The sequence below is a fragment of the Sarcophilus harrisii genome, chromosome 1 (assembly GCF_902635505.1).
Source record: "Sarcophilus harrisii chromosome 1, mSarHar1.11, whole genome shotgun sequence".
NCBI classification, from domain to species: Eukaryota; Metazoa; Chordata; class Mammalia; order Dasyuromorphia; family Dasyuridae; genus Sarcophilus; species Sarcophilus harrisii.
The window spans coordinates 269,269,291-269,288,124 of record NC_045426.1 but is presented as its reverse complement, the minus strand read 5'-3'; the positions used below and the strand labels follow the sequence as shown (position 1 = coordinate 269,288,124).

The 18,834-nt window shown below is 39.4% G+C and overlaps 1 protein-coding gene across 3 annotated transcripts; it reads left to right on the top strand.

Annotated features, from left to right (window-relative positions):
- Positions 1-8,830: 8,830 nt before the first annotated feature.
- On the top strand, positions 8,831-12,252 carry BHLHA15 (basic helix-loop-helix family member a15). 3 transcript variants are annotated; one of them, XM_031941701.1, is made up of 3 exons: positions 8,831-9,001; positions 9,617-9,687; positions 11,095-12,252. In XM_031941701.1, exon 3 carries the CDS (start codon positions 11,153-11,155, stop codon positions 11,678-11,680), a length of 528 nt encoding a protein of 175 aa, XP_031797561.1. In that variant the 5' UTR covers positions 8,831-9,001; positions 9,617-9,687; positions 11,095-11,152; the 3' UTR covers positions 11,681-12,252. The 3 variants fall into 3 exon arrangements, with proteins under 3 accessions (XP_031797561.1, XP_031797569.1, XP_031797559.1); XM_031941709.1 differs by lacking the exon at positions 9,617-9,687; XM_031941699.1 differs by lacking the exon at positions 8,831-9,001 and having other exon boundaries at positions 9,494-9,687.
- The last annotated feature ends 6,582 nt before the right edge of the window (positions 12,253-18,834 follow it).

Here is an 18,834-nt window from a genome sequence, read left to right as displayed (position 1 = left end):
TGCAAACTCCTTTCCCAGGTCTGCTTTACGTTACTTGTCTTCCCTCCAAGATAGTCTCCAATTTAGGTATATGCATCTTACATGTACATGATTATTTGCATGCTATCCTCAATTAGACTGTGAGCTCTTTTTGTTTTCTTTTATTTTCTTTCTTTCCCTTTCTTTCCCTCTATCCACATAGGGTTTTTCATACCCTTACCTGTGGGTGTTCTGCCCAATGAAATGTAAAGTTTGATCACTGAAACATTTCAGGATATTTGGGGTTTTGTGAGGTATGTTGGGGTTCCTTTCTTTCCCAGTCACATACAAAACAATTTTTTACATTTGTTTTTAAAACTTTGAGTTCCACATTCTCTCCTTTCCTCCTCCTCTCTCCCCGGCTTTGGGAAGGCAAATTACATTATGCAAAACATTTCCATAAAAGTCATATTATGATAAAAAATGTATCTTCCCCCTAAAAAAAAAAACCTTCAAGAAAAATAAAGTAAAAATATATGCTTTAATCTGTATTCAGACACAGTCAGTTCTTTCTCTGGATATGGATAGCATTTTTTCATCATAAGTTCTTCAGAGTAGACTTGGATCATTGTATGCTGAGAATAGCAAAGTCATTCACAGCTAACCATCCCATAACATTGCTATTACTTTGTACACAGTACGTGAGCTCATGGAGGACTTTCCAGATTTCTGAGAGAATCTTCTCATCAACTCTTAAAGAATAATAGTATTAGGGCAGCTAAGTGGTGCAGTGGATAGAGCATCAGCCCTAAACTCAGGAGGATCTGGGTTCAAATCTGGCCTCAAACACTTAACACTTCCTGCCTGTGTATGTGACCCTGGGCAACTCACTTAACCCCAATTGCCTCAGCAAAAAACCAATAGTAACAATAGTATCCTATCATGATCACATATCACAATTTATTCAGCCATTCTCCAATCCATGTGTGTCCTATCAATTTCCAATTCTTTGCTCTGAGAAAATATTTTTGTACATATAAGTCATTATTCCCTCTCCTTTTAAAATCACCTTTGGGATATATGCCTAGTAGTGGTATTGTTATGATATGCATGAGTTTATAGCCCTTTGGGCATAGTTCTAAATTGCTCTATAGAATAGTTGAATCAGGTCACAATTCCACCAATAATGCATTAATGTCTCATTTTTCCCACATTCCCTCCAACATTTGTCATTTTCCATTTTCTGGCCCACTAGTCAAATCTAATAGGTAGTACTTCAGAATCATTTTAATTTGCATTTCTCCAGACAAAAGGAGAGTATTTTTTTCATATGGTCATAGCTATTTTAATTACTTCATTAGAAAACTGTTCATATCTTTTGATCATTTATCAATTGGGAAATGACTCTTTTTATATTTTGACTCAGTTCTCTATGTGAAATGAGAAATGAGATCTTTATCAGAGAAACTTGCTTCAAAATTTTTTTTCTAACTATGGACATATCTACATATATTGTATTTAACATATATTTTAACATATTTAACATGTATTGGTCTATCTGCCATTTAGCAGGAGGGGGTAGGGGGAAGGAAGGGAAAAATCAGAACAAAAGGTTTTGCAATTGTCAATGCTGAAAAATTACCCATGCATATATCTTGTAAATAAAAAGCTATAATAAAAAAAGAACTTCACAACCAAAAAATTTTTTTTCATAATTACTATTGCTATTTCCCTTCATTCTGTTTTCCTCACACCTCTCTCCCCTTTCACCCTGTCCCTCCTCAAAAGTGTTTTGCTTTTAACCATCCTTTCCCTCAAAATGCCCTTCCTTCTATTATCCTCTCCCTTTTCCATATTCTCTTCCTCTCCTACTTTCTTGAAGGTAAAGACAGATTTCTATATCCAGACTGAATGTGTATATTATTTCCTCTTTGAGCCAATTCTAAGGAGAGTAAAATTCACTTAGTCTCTCTTCCCCTCCACTATAAAAGCTTTTTCTTGCTTCTTTTATGGCAGATAATTTAAGCTGCTTCTCCCTTTCCCCTTCTCCCAGTAAATTCCTCTCTCACCCTTTAATTTTTTTTGATATTATTCCTTCATGTTCAACTCGTACCTGTGCCCTTTGTCTATATATATATTCCTTGTAACTGCCATAATAATAAGAAAGTTCTACTGAGTTACAGGTATCCCATGTAACAGACCTTTTTAAGTCCCTTATGATTTCCCTTTCCTGATGACCTCCTTATGCTTCTCCTAATTCCCATATTTGAAAATCAAATTTTCTATTCAGCTCTGGTCTCTTCATCACGAATGCTTGAAAATTTTCTATTTCATTGAATATCCACCTTTTCCCCTGAAGAATTATATTCAGTTTTGCTAAATAGACTATTCTTGGTTGGGATTCTAGCTTCTTGCCCACTGCCTATATTTCTTTCTGAAGGACCATGCCTTAAATCCAAATCACTGACTCTCATTGATTGACTAGGTCCCAGGTCAAGCTCTCCTTGACCTGGTTTGGACCCTCTTGGTTTGGGTCTTGGTTTGGTCTTGGTTTGGACCCTCTTTTACTCAGAGTGACTGTCATTGTTTCTGTTTTATCCAGAAACCCTGAGCACAATCTGGAATCAATCCAGATCAATTTTTTTTTATTATTATTTTGGACTAGGTAAAAGAGGCCATTCTCTACCTTAATTCTTATGCTAATCACCAAATGGACATTGCCTAAGTCAAATAGAGACCTGGTAAAGCTCAGGTCCTCCATTGCACCCGGCGCTGGAGGAGACTTCCCAGGGCAAAGTGTGGCAGGTGCCCTTGCACAGCCCTCCCTCATTTAAATCCAATTCACTTGCATGTCACGGCATCCCCTCCCTGATGTGATGGTTTTCTTCCAGGACAAAGGAAAAACAATAATAGTATAGCCTATTTATTATTATTTTATTTAAACATTTTGTGTCCACATTGTCAATGATATTGATTTCTACTTTTCTTTCTTTTTTGCTTTGCATCTCCCTGGTTTAGGTATCATGTTTATAGTAATTTACATGACATTTGTATCCTATCCTTTTTTTCTTATATAACGTTGGAATTAATTTTTATTTGAATGTTTGACATAATTTGCTTGTAATTCCATATGATCTTGAAATTTTTTCCTTTAGAAATTCACTTATGGGATGCCCATCAATTGGGAAATTGCTGAATAAATTATGGTATATGAATATTATGAAATATTATTGTTCTCTAAGAAATGATCAGGAGGATGATTTTAGAAAAGACCTGGAGAGACTTACATGAACTGATGCTAAGTGAAATGAGCAGAACTATAGCAACAACAAGATTATACAATGATAAGTTCTGATGGATGTGACTCTTCTGAATAATAATAGATGATTTAGACCAATTCCAATAGATTTGTGATGGAGAGAGCTACCTACATCCAGAGAGAGGACTATGGGGACTGAATGTGGATCAAAACATAGTATTTTCACCTTTTTTGGTGGCATTTGCTTGTGTTCTGTTTTCTTTCTCATTTTCCCCCTTTTTGATCTTGATTCTCTTGATAAATGTAGAAATGTGTATAAAAAAATTGCACATGTTCAATATGAATTGGATTGTTTGCTGTTTAGAGAAGAGATGGGAGGAAAGAAGAAAGAAAAGTTTGCAACACAAGGTTTTGTAAGGGTGAATGTTGAAAACTATCTTTGCATATATTTTGAAAATAAAAAGCTATTATTTTTAAAAGTTCACTTATGATATTAAATTTCTTTTTCAAAATTAGTCTAAGTTTATTCTTTTGTTCATTTGGCTATTTTATATTTTCAAACATTTAGTTCATTTTCTTTAAGTTATCAGTATGTGTTTAGGTGAAATATTTGATAATTTTCTTTGTTTTCTCTTCAGTTGTTATGAAATCTCCTTTTCCATTTTTAACACAAACACTTTGGTTTGCCTTTCCCTTTTTTAGAAATCAAATTAGCTAATAACCTATTTTATTAATTTTTAAATGTTATTTTGTTGCAGTTATTTCAATGCTTTTCTTTTTGCTCTAAATTTTACTTTTTTATTTTCAAAATTTTGACTTTGTTATTAAATTGGGGCTTTTTTATTTAATATACAACATTAGTTCTAGTTCTTTTTAATTCCATGCCCAATTGTTCTTTTCTTACTGAAAAAATTTAGATATAAAAAATTTTCTCTTTAAAAACTGCCTTAGTTGCATCCCATAAATTTTGATATATTGTCTAGTTGTTGTCATTTTCTTTAATGAAATTTTTTATTTTTTTTATAATTTGTCCTTTAACACACAAATGTTTTTTAGAATTAAGGTCACCAAATACTTTTTAATATTTACTCAAAGCTTCTTTCTTGAATCTAGCTGTTATTGTCTTGTAAAAAGTGATATATTTTTATTATTATTGCTTTTCTATATTTTAATGATGTTTTATGCCCTAAAATATGATCTGTAAAGGTGTTTTATGAAGAGTTGAGAAGTATATAAATTATTTTCGATTTCCATTCAGAAATCACTTGAGATCTATCATCTCTAATATTTTTAAGATTCTATTTAGGTTCTTAACTTCTTTCTTTTTTTTTTAATAGCCAGCATTAATTTAGTTTTGTCAAAAGATTCATTGATAGATGCTTCTGCCAATCATCCTTAACAATGCAGAAACATGTTAAAAACAAACTCATTTATTATTGTTATTATTACACTCAGAGCACAGACGGAGGATATACAAAAACCAGTGGGCCCTGAGGAGTCATTTTCAGTAGCTTTAATTTCTTTGTTGTTGACCTTAAGGTTAGATTTGTTCAAGTCTGAAAGGAGTACATTTACTATTAAAGTTTTGTTATTTATTTTATATTTATTTCTCCTTTTGATTTGATCAGATTTTCCTTTAAGCTTGTAGATGCTGTTATTTTGTCTGTATATGTTAAATATTGATATTGATTTGTTTTCTCTGGTGCTTTTGAGCATAACGTAGTTTTTCTTTTTATCATGTCTATATTGTAACTTTATCTGAAATTGTAATTGCTACCTTTGTTTTTTTTTTTTAAATTCAGCTAAACTATTATAGATTTTGTTCTAGTCCCTCATTTTAACTCTGTGTGAATCTTCATATATCAGGTGTGCTTCTTGTAAACCATATATTATTTGATTCTGTTTTCTATGCCATTCTGCTGTCCTCTTCTGTTTTAGGCATGAATTCATCCAATCCACCTTCACTGTTTTGATTGTTGATTGTGTATTTCCCCCCATTCAATCCTTTTGTATCTTTTCCTCTTTTTGTTACTAATCAACTACCCCTCTTACAAATATGATTTTACACATTTACAAATTATTTTACAAGTAAAAAGAAGTTGGTAAAAGAAAGTTTGCTTGACTTCTGTGATCTATAAATATAAGGCCTATTCCCATTCTGTTGCCCTTTTCTTCCTCTTTCCCCATCTCTGATCCCAGGTTTTACTACTTTCTTCCTTTCCTTTTAATCCACTCTTGACCATTCCTCTATCAGGAGTTTGTGAAATAGGTCTAATAATGTTTATGCCACCTACTCACAAAAGGTGAGAAAATAATTTTGCCAGTGTGAATTATTATAAAGTTATAAAGTTAAATTGAGTTATTTTTTATAGATTAGGGAGGTCTGAATATGGTTAATTTTTATGTGATTCTTTAGTCAGCATTGCTATCTTTGGTTTCTTAAAAGACAATTACAAAAATGACAACAAAAACCATAACTTTTTTTATCAAAATGTTATTTTTATTTTTTTAATATTATTTATTTTTAACATTCAATTTTTTAAAAATTTGAGTTCCAAATTTTCTCCTTCCCTCCACTTTTTTCCCCAACCAATGAAGAGTAATAATCTATTCTATGTGTGAAATAATGCAAAACACAATTCTATATTAGCCAAAAAAATAAAAATTTTGAGTGCAAAATGGGATTTGGTGTACTTTTCCTAGATTCGGTCAGTAAAGGCAGATTGTTTCTGAAAAAAAAAAAGCATCAGGTGTAGTCAAAGTCTTAAGTGGGAAATAATTTGTGACAGATACAAACACTGTGATGGAAAAGAATCTGGGTTCCCAAGGCGTGGATTTTACCTGCTTTGTGTTTTAATATTAAATGGAAAACAAGTTATTCTTCTTCAAGTAGCTCTTAATGTGGCTTAAGTTTGAGGAGATCCATTTAGAGCATTAAATAATCTGCCATTAAACAGCAACCACTACAAATTCTTAACCAGTTTATCTTTTTGAGTTCTCAACTTTTAGACTGGAATTTGTCATAGGAGATGAAATAAAAAGAGAGAAAAGGGACAGAAGAGCAGTTTGACTGACAGATAACAATGAAAAGTGTTTAAATAAAATACTTTCACATTTATGTTTTATTACTGAACACTTTAGTAGGGGAAGCAAAGAAAGAGATCAAACTGCAAAATATTTTGTTGGTCTAATTATTTAAGCCAGGAATTCTCAGCTGCCAATAATGAGTTCCTAACGACTACTAAGCCTGATGGACAGCAAACAGATGGGTACACACCACATACCATTTTCAATCCTCTGGTTAGAGTTGAATTTAAGATAATAATACAAATAATACTAGGAAGATAACTAGAGATCTTCCTGAACTTGGCTGCCTTACAAAGGCCTAATTTGTCCAAGGATGAGCTATTTTGAAACAATTTCCCCTACGAATTACATACAGATCAACTTTTCTCCCATCTCAGATATGTCCCTCCTTTTAGGGACTCTTACCTTGGAGTTCTCTTACAAACAAGATTTGTGGATCCTATAGGGAAATCCACTTTCCCAAGATGAAGGGGTCTCCATGGTGCCAGAGCTTGCATCCAAAAGGATCTTCCCAGTGGGGAATCCAAAGTTTCCTTCACCTGCCTGGTTCCCAAACTCATTTTCCCAAAGCACTTCTTTGCCCCTTCCTTCCTGTTTTTTGAAGAAAGAAAAGGAAATGTTGTTTGCAAAGTGTCCTCTTATGGAAATGTATACAAAATACATAACACATATATGTTACACACATGCTACATACATGTAACCAAGCTGTCTGATCAACAATATTTCAAAATAATCTTTTCTATGGAGTTCTCTCTACTGGAGATTCATGACATTGTTGTTCAGTCCATTTTCCTGATTCCATTCTACCTTCACCTGCGGTTAAGTGACTTTGCCAAGTTTACCCAGCTAGTAAGTGTCTAAGGGTGGATTTGAACTTAGGTCTTTTTGATTCCAGATCCAGTACTCTAGCTGTCTCACAACAGGGTACCTACTTTAGTCAGGAAGACCCAGGTTCAAGCTCTGTCTTTGACAAATCTTGGTTATATATGGGAGACATGATTCAGTCAGGCAGTCAACAAGCATTTACTGTGTGCCAGTTCCTGTGCTAAGCACAAAGGATACAAACACAAGAAGAAAACAACCTCTCAAGTAGCTTACCTTGCTATGCAGGAAAACAATATACAAAAAAAAAAAAAATGGAAGAAGGAGATGGAGAACCCACACAAACACAATGGTGAATTCTGGAGTGATAGAAGGAGAGCTGAAACCCTTAAAGGACATCACGCATGGGAGACAGAGAGGAAGGGCTGCTCCCTGCTAAAAAGGCAGCTGACTTTTTGTGGTGGCAAGGAACAAGAAACTGAGTGGATGCCCATCAGTTGGGAATGGCTGAATAAGTTACGGTATATGAATGCTATGGAATATCATTGTTCTGTAAGAAACGATCATCAGAATGATTTCAGAAAGACTTACATGAACTGATGCTGAGTAAAGTCAGCAGAACCAGATCAGTGTACATAGCAAGGATGATCAAGTGTGATACATGGTTCTTTTCAGCAATGAGGTGATTAAAGGCAACTCTAATAGTTTTGGGATGGAAAAGCCATCCTCACCCAGATAAAGAACTATGGGGATTTAATGTGGATCAAAGGCATAGTATTTTCACTTTTTTTTTTTTTTGGCTGTGGTGGTGTTTGTTTGCTTGGCTTTTTTTTTTCTTTGTCATGTTTTTTATTTCCTCTTTTTATCTGATTTTTGTGGCACAGAATATGGAAGTATGTTTAGAAGGGGAAAAAAAGGTAAGCTGACTATGATGACAAAATCCCAAGAATCAGAAGCAGAAGTGGGAGAGAGAGTAATGGTTCTACAGGTCCCAAATTTTGAGGCTTACTATGTAACTTTGGGCAATTCCTTAATTTTCCTGGGCCTCAGTTTCTACATCTGTAAAATGATACACAGTCCTTCCAGCTCTAGCTATATTAACTCTGTGACCAATAAATGGCAGAAGAGATGCAAATCCATACAGGAAGGGTTTCCTCTTTAGGAGATCCCAATGCCAATGAAATCACAGATCCAGTTAAAAAACAAAAAGACATTTATGTAGTCTCTAAAGAGCTTTTCTCTTTCATCTTTCTTCTCTCTCAGCCACTTCAGATCTGCTGTGAATTTAGTCCATTTTCCCCCAACAGAATGACTCCCTACCAGACTTATTACTGTTCTTCGCCTTTTTTTTTTTTTAACCCTTTTCTGTTAACATCGGTTAGTATCCTCCTAGATCTAGAAAAGAAACAGTCGAGTTGTGAAACTACCTCCTGCGGATACCCCTACGAGGGAGTTCAATGAAAGAGGAGGACACACGTGTACAAAAATATTTATAGCTGCTCTTTTTGTGGTAGCAAAGAACTGGAAACTAAGTAGGGGGGAGGGTATCAGTTGGGGAACTGATATATAATTAGGGGAACAAATTATATATGAATGTATGTCTTTGAATGTAAAGGAATACTATTGTGCTGTAAGAAATGAAAGATGGTGTCAGAGAAATCTAGAATGACTTGTGTGAACTGATGCAGAATCAAATGAGCAGAACTAAGAGGACAATTTCTACCCTTACAGCAACATTGTAAAGACTTCCAACTCTGAAAGACTTGAGCAAGAAAGACTGTATCCAACAGCAGATCAGAAGACGGATGAAGTAATCTAGCCCCTTTCAGACAAGGAGGCTATCAGTCTCGGTGCAGAATGGGACGTACACTTTAGGTCGGGGATCTGCTGTTCTTGTTTATACATATTTGTTACGGGGATTATTTTTTTTCCCAAATAGGAGGTGGGGAGAGGGGAGAGAGTGAGAGAGAGAAAAGCAATGTTTGTTAATTGAAAATTTTTTAAAGAAAGAGTCTTGCCCCTGCCACCCGAGGTGGCCCAGCCGGTCAGGTAACGGCTTGGGACGAGATTTCCTCCTTAAGCTCCTCCAGACAATGCTAGTTCTGTTCCTCCCCCTGCCTCCGGGCTGCTGGACGTCCCTCCCTCCCCTCCGCTCGGAGGGGTGGGGGGTGGGGGGGGGTGGAGAAGCCCGACCCACCCCGGCAGTTTCGGTCTCTTCCTCCCCCCAACCCCCCAGCCCCAAGGCTTTCCCCCCTCTTTTTTAAGAGGGAGGGAGATGCCGGACAGACACCGCCCCCCACTCTCGTCCCACCCCTCGAACCCAGCTCCCGCCTCCTTTCCCTCCTCCTCTCCTCTCTACTTCTCTCCTGCATCCCCCCTCCCATGCCACCCCCACCCCGGCTCATTTACATCCCGGAGCCGCTGGCCCAGCCCTGCCCCGCCCCACCCGGGCCCGAACTAAAGCGACGTGTCCTTGTCCCCCGTGGGCAGCCCGAGCCCGCTGGCCCCGCGCACCTGTCCCGGCCGAGCACCTGTTCCAGCCCCGCTTCTCTGATCCGCAGGTAAACAGGCAGGGGCGGGGGTCGCGCGTAGTCACCTGGGGCTGGGGCCGCTACTGACGGGGAGGGTCTAGGTGCAGGATGGGAGGGTCTTCGGAGTTGGGGAGGGGGGCCCGGGAGAAGGGACACCGTGAGACAGGTGCCTTCTGAGTTAGCGGGGGTCCTCTGCCCTTCTCCCTCCCTGCTCTGATTCCCTCGCCCTGCTGCTGACCCCCGGGCCGCTCGCAGGGGCTCCCACTCCCATCCCCGGCTCCCCGCGGCCGGTCACCGAGGGGAATCTCGGCCCCTCTCGCTGAAGGCCGGCTGGGGCTTCACGCTCCCGAGCCAAGTCTCCGGGTTTATTGTTTAGGGAAGGAAGGGCCGCGTGGGGTGGGGGAGCCCGGGACATCCTGACGGGTCTCTTGGTCGGGTCCGGGAGGGGGCTGGACAAGAGCTGCGGGGCCAACCGAGCCTCTGAATGTCCTGGCTCCTCTCCTTGTAACTTCTGCCCCTAATGTCTAAAACCCTCGCGGCTGCGGTCCGAGCTCCTGTGTCCGTGGTCTTCCTTCGGCGTGTCTGTGAGGAGTAGGGCTTAAAGGGGGGAGCGGGCGCTTCGCACGTGCTTTCGCGTGGGAACGGGGGGAAATGAGATGTGTCCGGGCACAGGGGGATTTAAGGACTTGCTTTGAGGTTAACCGTCAGTGGATTTCAGACGTGAACTTCAGGGATGAATGTCCAGGGTTTAAAGAAAGTGAGATGTATATAATCTATACCAGATCGCTGGCCGGATTGGGGAAGGGGAAGGAAAGAGAGAGGGAAAAGGAAGAGAGAGGGAAAAAATTGGGGACTCAAAATCTTACAAAAAATGAAAGTGGGAAATTGTCTATATAACTGAAGGAAAAAATAAAATACTCTATATTTTAAAAGTGAGAACTCAGGGCATCTTGTCTTGGGGAGAGCAAAAAGGTGAAAGTTACACAGAGTCCAAAAATGTCTTGTGAAGCCGGACGGGGAGCCCTGCTGATCTCATTGAATAAATATGAAAAATTTCTAAAATCTATCAATTTATTAAGTTTATTAAGTACTTTTATTATTATTATTGGGTACATTTATTAAGTACTTAAATTATGTATAGCCACTGTGCTAAGCATTTGACTGACAAAGAAAAAGCAGTAATCTAACAGTCCCTGTGGCAGACAAACATATTATTAGCACAATCACAATAAATACAAAGTAGAAAGATACTTAGGAAAAAAGACATTAAAAATGAAAGAGATCAGTTATGGCTTCTCTGTATCTCTCTAATGGTGTTGAATGCTCCTTGACAAGTGTGGTCACAAGTGTGTGACACTGTGGACTGTCTGTGTCTTATTATTACAACCCATTCATGATTGGTGCCCAAAGATTTTTAAAAAGCCCTTTTATTTTTAGGAGGAAAAAAAAAATTGGAGATAAGCCTCGGTTGTCATTTCCCATCTTCTACTGAAATATGAAGACCAAAAACAAACCCACAAAGCGCAAGATTTTGGCGGACAAAGAGACATTTCACAGTGAGCCAACATCCAGTAAACAGGACCTGGAGAAATGTTTGAGGAGCAGGGACAGGCGGAAGGGGGAGAAGGCTGAGGGCAGCAAGGTAGGGCCTGCCAGGAAGAAGTCATCCTCGGGCAGCCGGGAAAGCAATTTGAGGAGGTTGGAGAGTAATGAAAGGGAGAGGCAGAGGATGCACAAACTCAACAATGCCTTCCAAGCTTTGCGAGAAGTCATTCCCCACGTCAGAGCGGAGAAGAAGCTCTCCAAAATTGAGACCCTCACTCTGGCCAAAAACTATATCAAATGTCTGACCTCCACCATCCTCAACATGTCCAATGGTTGTCTCCCTCCTCTGGAAGGGGAAGGATCTGCTCACAACTCCAAATTCTACCAGCACTATCATCAGCAGCGAGGAGATGAGGACAATGAAGACCACCTAAAGAAATACTCCACCCAGATCCACAGCTTTCGGGAGGGGAGCTAGAGGGACCTCCTTCCTCTGGACCAACATCATGACACCTACAGGCAAGGAGTAATGGACTCTAAAAAGGTGTAACTGCTAGTCACCCTATTTTTATTATCTGTTACATTTTGGCCAACATCTCAAATTTTCATGCACAGACTACTGGACGCTATTTTTTCCCATACAGAAATAGTAAAAGTGGTTCATCTTCCTTTTAAAAAATAGCCAGTTCCTGAGAAAAACTTGAACTAAAAGCCCCTTGCTCAATCACAGTCCCCAGAGGGCATTTTCCACCCCTCAGCCTCAGGCACTGTGTGACTCTCAACTCTGGATATACCTGAGTGTACTCAGACAGGTGTCCAAGGCCTGATTCTTGTATTATCCATTTGAAATGTGCCCAGAGGGGTAGGAAATGGAAACAGAATTGACTCATCTGGAACCCGTAGTGACCCAGGTGGTGCTTTATTCCTATAAATATTTTGACCTTTGTAAGGGAAACATTTCTGACCCTCTCTTGTGTGACAAATAACCTTGTAGGAGATTGTTTTTTTGTAAATATTGTCAACAGAAATCAAAACCTCGGTCTAACCTTTTTTGCGGTGGATTCCTTTTGTTTTGGTCAGGAACCGTGATGTATTTGATTTATGTAGGGAACTCCACTAAATGCAGATGGCAACTCTATAATTCAATACCTTATAGTGTTAGTGACTTGACTACAGTCACACAGTTAATATGCCAGAGGTAAGAAATGAGCCCATCTTCTCTCTAACCACAATGCCATGCTGACAACTTAAATCAAATATCACTCTATGACTGTTTGAATGTTGGAAGGGACTTTCATAATTATCTAATTTGCTTCTCTCATTTTGCAGATAAGGAAACTCTGAGCTTAGGCCAGTAAAGTGCTCACTTATCAAAAGTGCGGCAGGGTGGGGCTATAGTTAGTTTTTTGCTTCTGGTCAGTGATGGAATAGAAATCCTGTACAACTAACTGCAGAGCAGGAGTTCTTAACCATTTTAATGTCATGGATCCCTTTGGCTGTCTGATGAAGCCCACTAACTCTTTCTTAGAAGAATGTTTTTAAATAAAAGAAGGAAATGCTAAATTTTAGTTTAAAAGTAGGGAAAATAAAGCAATCCTCCCCCACCCCACCCCACCCCAAACAAGTTCACAGATCTCCCTAAAATCTATATACAGGCCCTTTTGGAGCCTTTGAATGCCAGGTTAAAAACACTTATTCTAGAGGGAGTTTTACTAAGAAGGTGGGTTTTATTTTTTTTTTTCTCCTTTTTATGATTTTCTAAAAGACTCTTGGAAGAAGAAAGATGGAACCAAACCCTGCAAGTTTGTGGAACATTGTTGGTGAGATCTGTACAGAAATTCTTGCAATTCATGAACTAGACACAAAAATCGCGGGTCAGTCAGTGCCTTGGAAAGGACTTTCTGTATTGGGTACAAAAATTGGGGAGAAAATGCTCTAGATCCTGGGCACTAGCCGCTCTAAGTGTTAATATGCAGACTTTAAATGCTTTCTTTTTCATGTGCATCCATCCTTGTGGAAGAAAAACATCTTGCTTTTCTTCATGCAGAAATTCTGGCTTTCCCTTGGAGTCAGATTGCCCTGTTCTTCCAGGCTCAGAGTTTTGCCAAGCTCCATTCTGCTCTCTTTTCTGGTTGGGATGAACTCTATCAACAATTCTTCGAATAGTTGTTTGTGTTCATTGTGCATTGTTCCAGGTGAGGGGTGATGGGGGAAGCTGCACACTTCCCCCATGTACAGCTGCCCACTTTCCTTGACACCCCCACCTCCCCTGTGAGTGTCTAGTGAGGGAGTCAGGTAGGTGGGGACGTGGTCCTTGTGTTCCCTTGGCTGCTGTAGAGATCCTGGTGAACTGCTCAGGTGCTGAGAACTAGGCCATATGAGGATCATTTCTTAGATACATTTCCTTGTGTTTCATAGCAGAGGGAGGTGGTGAACTTTGAGACAGGAAGGATGGCACAGGGTGCTTTTGCCTCATGAAAACAATAGTATTTCTTACATGAGAGAATAATGTAAGACTGTGTTTTCTGCTTGGTTGATTTCACAAATACTACATGCTCATGGGGAGGGCTGGGATACTTAGTACGAATCTTTTTGGAATGATAGAGGGTTTCTCCTCCAAAGAACCTCAGAATTGTAAAGCTAATATAGTGTCCATGAGCATGAGGGGAACTGATAAGTGTTAAAATGTTATTTAATTGTATTATAGTTTGATTATATAATAGGATTGTGACCACTGAGCTCTATGCAATCATCAGGGAAATATGCTGCTTGCTGGCTAAAGTTGGAAACTTAAAACCCAACTCTAGATCTGTTTTTGGGGGGCAACTAGGTGGTTTTGAAGTCAGAAAGACCCAAGTTCAAATCCAACCTCAGACACTCACTAGTTGTATGACTCTGGGCAAACCACTTAACCCTGTTTGCCTCAGTTTTCTCATCTATAAAGTGAGCTGGAGAAAGAAATGACAAACCACTCCAGTATCTTTGCCAAGAAAACCCCAAATGGGGTCCCAAAGTTGCATAAGAGTGAAACAATTCAACAATAAAAGATCTGTTTTATGATCCTGTGATTAGAGAGGTAGTGTTTTTCATAGGGTGCTAGAGATAGAGTGTAAGTGTCCCCCCCCACACTCTCTTTCTAGTCCCCTACTAAAAGCATTATTTTCAGTGTCTTAATGATAGAAACTAATAGCTACTTGACCATGAGCAAATCATAACCTCTTAGCCTCAGACAACTCTCTCCAAGACTTATAGAGATCTGCCTCCCACATCATACTTCAAATCACAGGTCCAGGATGGATTGACTCATTTTCAAGAAACTCTGTTTTGTCTAGTGCCAAATTATGCCCTGTTTGAACACTCAGTAGGAATTTTGTGACTATTTCTAGTCAACATCCTACTGGCTGTCTACCAGACCAAGCTTCATAATTACCCTTTTTTCCCCACTAGTCTGGTTTGGGGGAGCAAAACTTAAGAAAGTGAAGGAGGCTTTGAGTCTAGGGGAGCCTCAGAGAGAGAGAGATAGTGAACTTGAGGCAAGTCGCAGCCTCTGAATCCCAGTCAGCCTAGTGTAAATGAACAGGGCCCCTCCAAAGTGCTTTCCTCACCACAGCTCTTTAGATTAATTAGGCAGCTCTTGTTAAACCTGTCTTTCAGATGCCTAGAGTTCAATGATTTGTCTTTGATCACACAGCTGAGATCTGAGGTAGGATTCAAATCCTGGTCTCCGGATCCAAGGCCCTACAATGCTGCTTTCTCTCACCTGGGGCACTAAGACTTTCTACCTCATGGGGTCATTGCAAAGAAAGCCCTTTAGAGAAAGAGGTTACATTAGAAATCAATGAGTTCCATAACCTCATTTTACCAAGGAGGAAATAGAGAGACCCAGAAATATTGACTTGTCCAAGATGAATGTGTAACTTTATAGATAGAATCTGAGCTAAAAAGTTTTTTTTAAAATAGATGTTTCTTCATTTATGTAGTATTTCAGAGGAAGAAAAGGGGTTTAACTCTCAGCACATCTTAATTTTAATTTTCTAAACACACACACACACATACATGGTGTCCCAAAAAATCTTAATGCAATTCTCTCACTAGAGGATGTATATTTTAATAAGGGAATCATAAGACTAAGGATGAGGGGATTACAGCAGGGTAAATCCATCCATCCATCAATCAATGAATGTTTTACTAAGTGCTGTCTGTTAAGTGCCTGCTAAACCCTGGTGATAAAAATATGGAAATATGGAACCCTTTTTTGTAAGTAATTTTCACTTTGACAGGGATGAAAGCAAAGAATACCTGCAAGTACAACAGAATAAATATAGAGTTGTTTGAGAGAAAAGGCACAAGGAGTTAGAAGGGTCAGGAAGCTTCTTCTGAAGGACAAATTCTTGGTGGGGAGCAGAGAGTGCATCCCGGGCATGAAGGCCAATCTTTGATGACCATGCAAAGTTGAAGGGACAGAAGATGAAGTGACAAGGTCAGGCTTGGTAGGACTGTAGAGCACAGGCGGGGAATTAATGTACAGTGCATCCGGAGAAATGGGCAGTGGTTCTCAAACTTTTGTTTTCAGTATCTTTATCCTAATTAAAAATTATTGAGGATCTCTCCAAAGCGTTTTTGTTTATCTAGGTTATATTTATAGACATTTACTATATTGGAAATACTATTTCTGAATTTGGAGACCCTCTAAAAGGGTTTCAAAGATCCCCAGGATTCTCTAGACCATCCTTCGAGAACCACTAGGTTAGAGCAAAGTTGGGAAGGCTGACAGAGCAGTTTATATTTTAACATATAGGCAATAGGAAGCTACGGAAGTTTGTGGGTAGGTGGATAACATGGTCAGATCAGCATTAAAAAAAAAAAAAAAAAAAAAAAAAAAAAAAAAGACTAGGAATAGACACCTGTGACTAGGAGAATTTCTTTTATTTTTTTTTCTTTAATTTTCTTTAATTTCTTATCTAAGTGCTTAGTTGTATTACATGTTAATATATTTTTCCATAAACTACAAAACAAAAAAAAAAAAATTTAAGTAAAAAGTCCCTCAGGAGAGATAGAGGCTCTGGGATCTTTCTGTGTTGGGCTCCTATTTTTGATACAATTTCATGTATTGTTTACACAAATAGGAAAATGATGGCAGAATGAGTCAGTCTTGCTGCTGCTCTGGAGTGCAGGATACCCCATTGGGAGAGGGTTTCCAAGAGTGAAGATTTCCCCAGGGTGCCAGTCAATCTTTCCAAACTCACCTGGTGAGGCTGGGCATGGGCATGAGAGGCAGCTGCTGCTGTTCTAACTAGCTTTTTTGGACTCGGGCATTCTTAGGGCAAATAGAGGCATTATGAAATATCAAAGGGCTTGGCAAGCAGCCCTGTTGACATAAAAAAGGCATGAAACAGCAGTGTCCGGCACCCCAAGGTACAGATAATGACTCCGAGTTTGAGCCTTAACTTTGCTGATCAAATACCGGTCACAGGGACTTGCTGTAAGTCCTCCTCGCCCCAGCCATGTCTCTTACAAAGCCAAGTGTGGAGGTGCAATCCCATAATAATGCGGCTGAGTCAAACAGAGGCAGGATGATCCGGGCAGTGAAGGCATAAGGTTTTAGTCCCAGTTTCAGTTTTTACTGTATATGACACAGGCAGATCTATCTACACACATGTGAACCACTTAACACTTTCTTGATACAGGGAACTCCCAGAGAGGAACCTCCCTCCACCAATGTTGACCAGTCCCTAAGCACTGCCAAATTAATTGACTCACCTAAGTTCTCATAGAAACCTTACTTCATGGGAGCACAGACGTAGAGCTCATTTTACAGATGAGGAAACTGATCCAAGATTCCTGCTCTGGGTCACGTATCTAATAAGTGTCTGAATTGGGACCTGACTCTAAGGTTTTCCTGATTCCAACACTATCCACTGAACCACACTGCCCTGTCACATGAGGCACGAGAATTCGCCTCTCTCTGCCTAGGTCCTTATCTTCCAAATAGGAACAATAATGCTTGTTCTGCCCACCTCCCGGGGGAACTGCGAGTCCCAAGTGAGGTAGAGTGGATGTGAAAGCACTTTGAAAATCATTAAGCATGTCGCACAAATGTAAGGTAGATAATGGAGTTCTTTGTCCTTATAGAAATAAAGATGTGCCAGAGTTCCTCCCCTCGTCCGAGTGTTTTGAATTTCTGTAGGTGGGCCTTGATGAAAGGCGAGATTTCCTCCTGATGTACCTGAGTTTCCTTCCTTTGCATCTTAGGCGTGGTTTACTCGAATTATACTCTGAACACAGTTCTTAGTTTCCCCATAAATAACATCAGCGAGCCTGCTGCTGTGGACCTCTGGTCAGACTTTGACAGGATTTTGTGTGAAGGCCCAAAGTGAACTCCATTTCTGGCCAGTGGGCCCACCGTGCTGTGCCCCCCAAGGACACCCTCCAAGGTGGATGCTGCCGTTGTGTGGGATGTTGAAGGAAAGGATGTTTCCAGCACAAGAACTGAAATTCAACACTGAAACCCAAAGGCCTAATGGAAGTGGAAAGTAATGCTTAGATATAAATTCTGTATTGGATTGGATGCAATAAATTCAACTACATTCACTCGCATGCTGTATGTATCTTGATGCAAATATATCCTGGAAAAACAAGATGACAGGTTGCTGATAGGTTGCTTCCCTTTTTTAACTCTTCAGGTCCTTTCTAATGGGATTGATACTTAACTCCCTTGATTTTCAGAGAGCAGCACATAGCTAAAAGCAGCCAATTCTTTTTAAATTTTTGTTCCATGAGCAAAATTTGATTATTTTCTTTGTCCATAACGCTCCAATTTGGGGGGAAAAATACACACAAAAAACCCAAAAACCCTTGTTGCAAATATGCAGTCAAGAAAAACAAATTCCTCAACACCATTGGAAGGCATTTCTCTTTGTAAGGCAAAAGAGACATAAGGATGTCTTCAATCATCATGAAATCTGTTCAATGCTTATGTATGTAAGTTGAGGGGTGACTTCCATCTGGCAACACAAGTCATTCAGGATATCTTTCCTAGGCCATCTACTAACTTATCTGGATAATTACTGAGTCTTTAAGACATTTTAAATTCATGACTTTTAATCCAATAAGTATGAAATGACATGGGTTTAACTCCACTTGGACTGGAAGGATAGATGAGATAAGGGTGGGGTCCTGACAATAATTCACTAGGTGGCCTCAATCTTTGACTTTCTATTCCCTCTCTCCAGAATTCAGACCTGAATACTGATTTCTTAGACAGACACACTAAAAAAAAATAATCCTCCAAGCCTCTTTGTGTATGGTGGGGGAACAGGATCCCTTTACCTCAGAATTGGAGGGGCCTTCAAAAGCTACTTAGTACAACCAATGGAGAATATCTTCTTCAACCTATTTAACAAGGGATCATCCAGCCTGTGCTTGAAAATGTTAGGGAACCCACAACCCCAAGGTGGCCCATTCATTTTGAAATAACTCTGTTAGGAGGCCTATCATTTTAACATATCTAAATCTGTCTCTGCAACTTTTCCCCATTGATGTTCTGTCTTCTGGGGCCAAGCAAAGTTAAGTCTGATCCCTCTTTCACATGACAATCCCCTTTAAACATGATATTCTTTTCTCTTTAAAAAA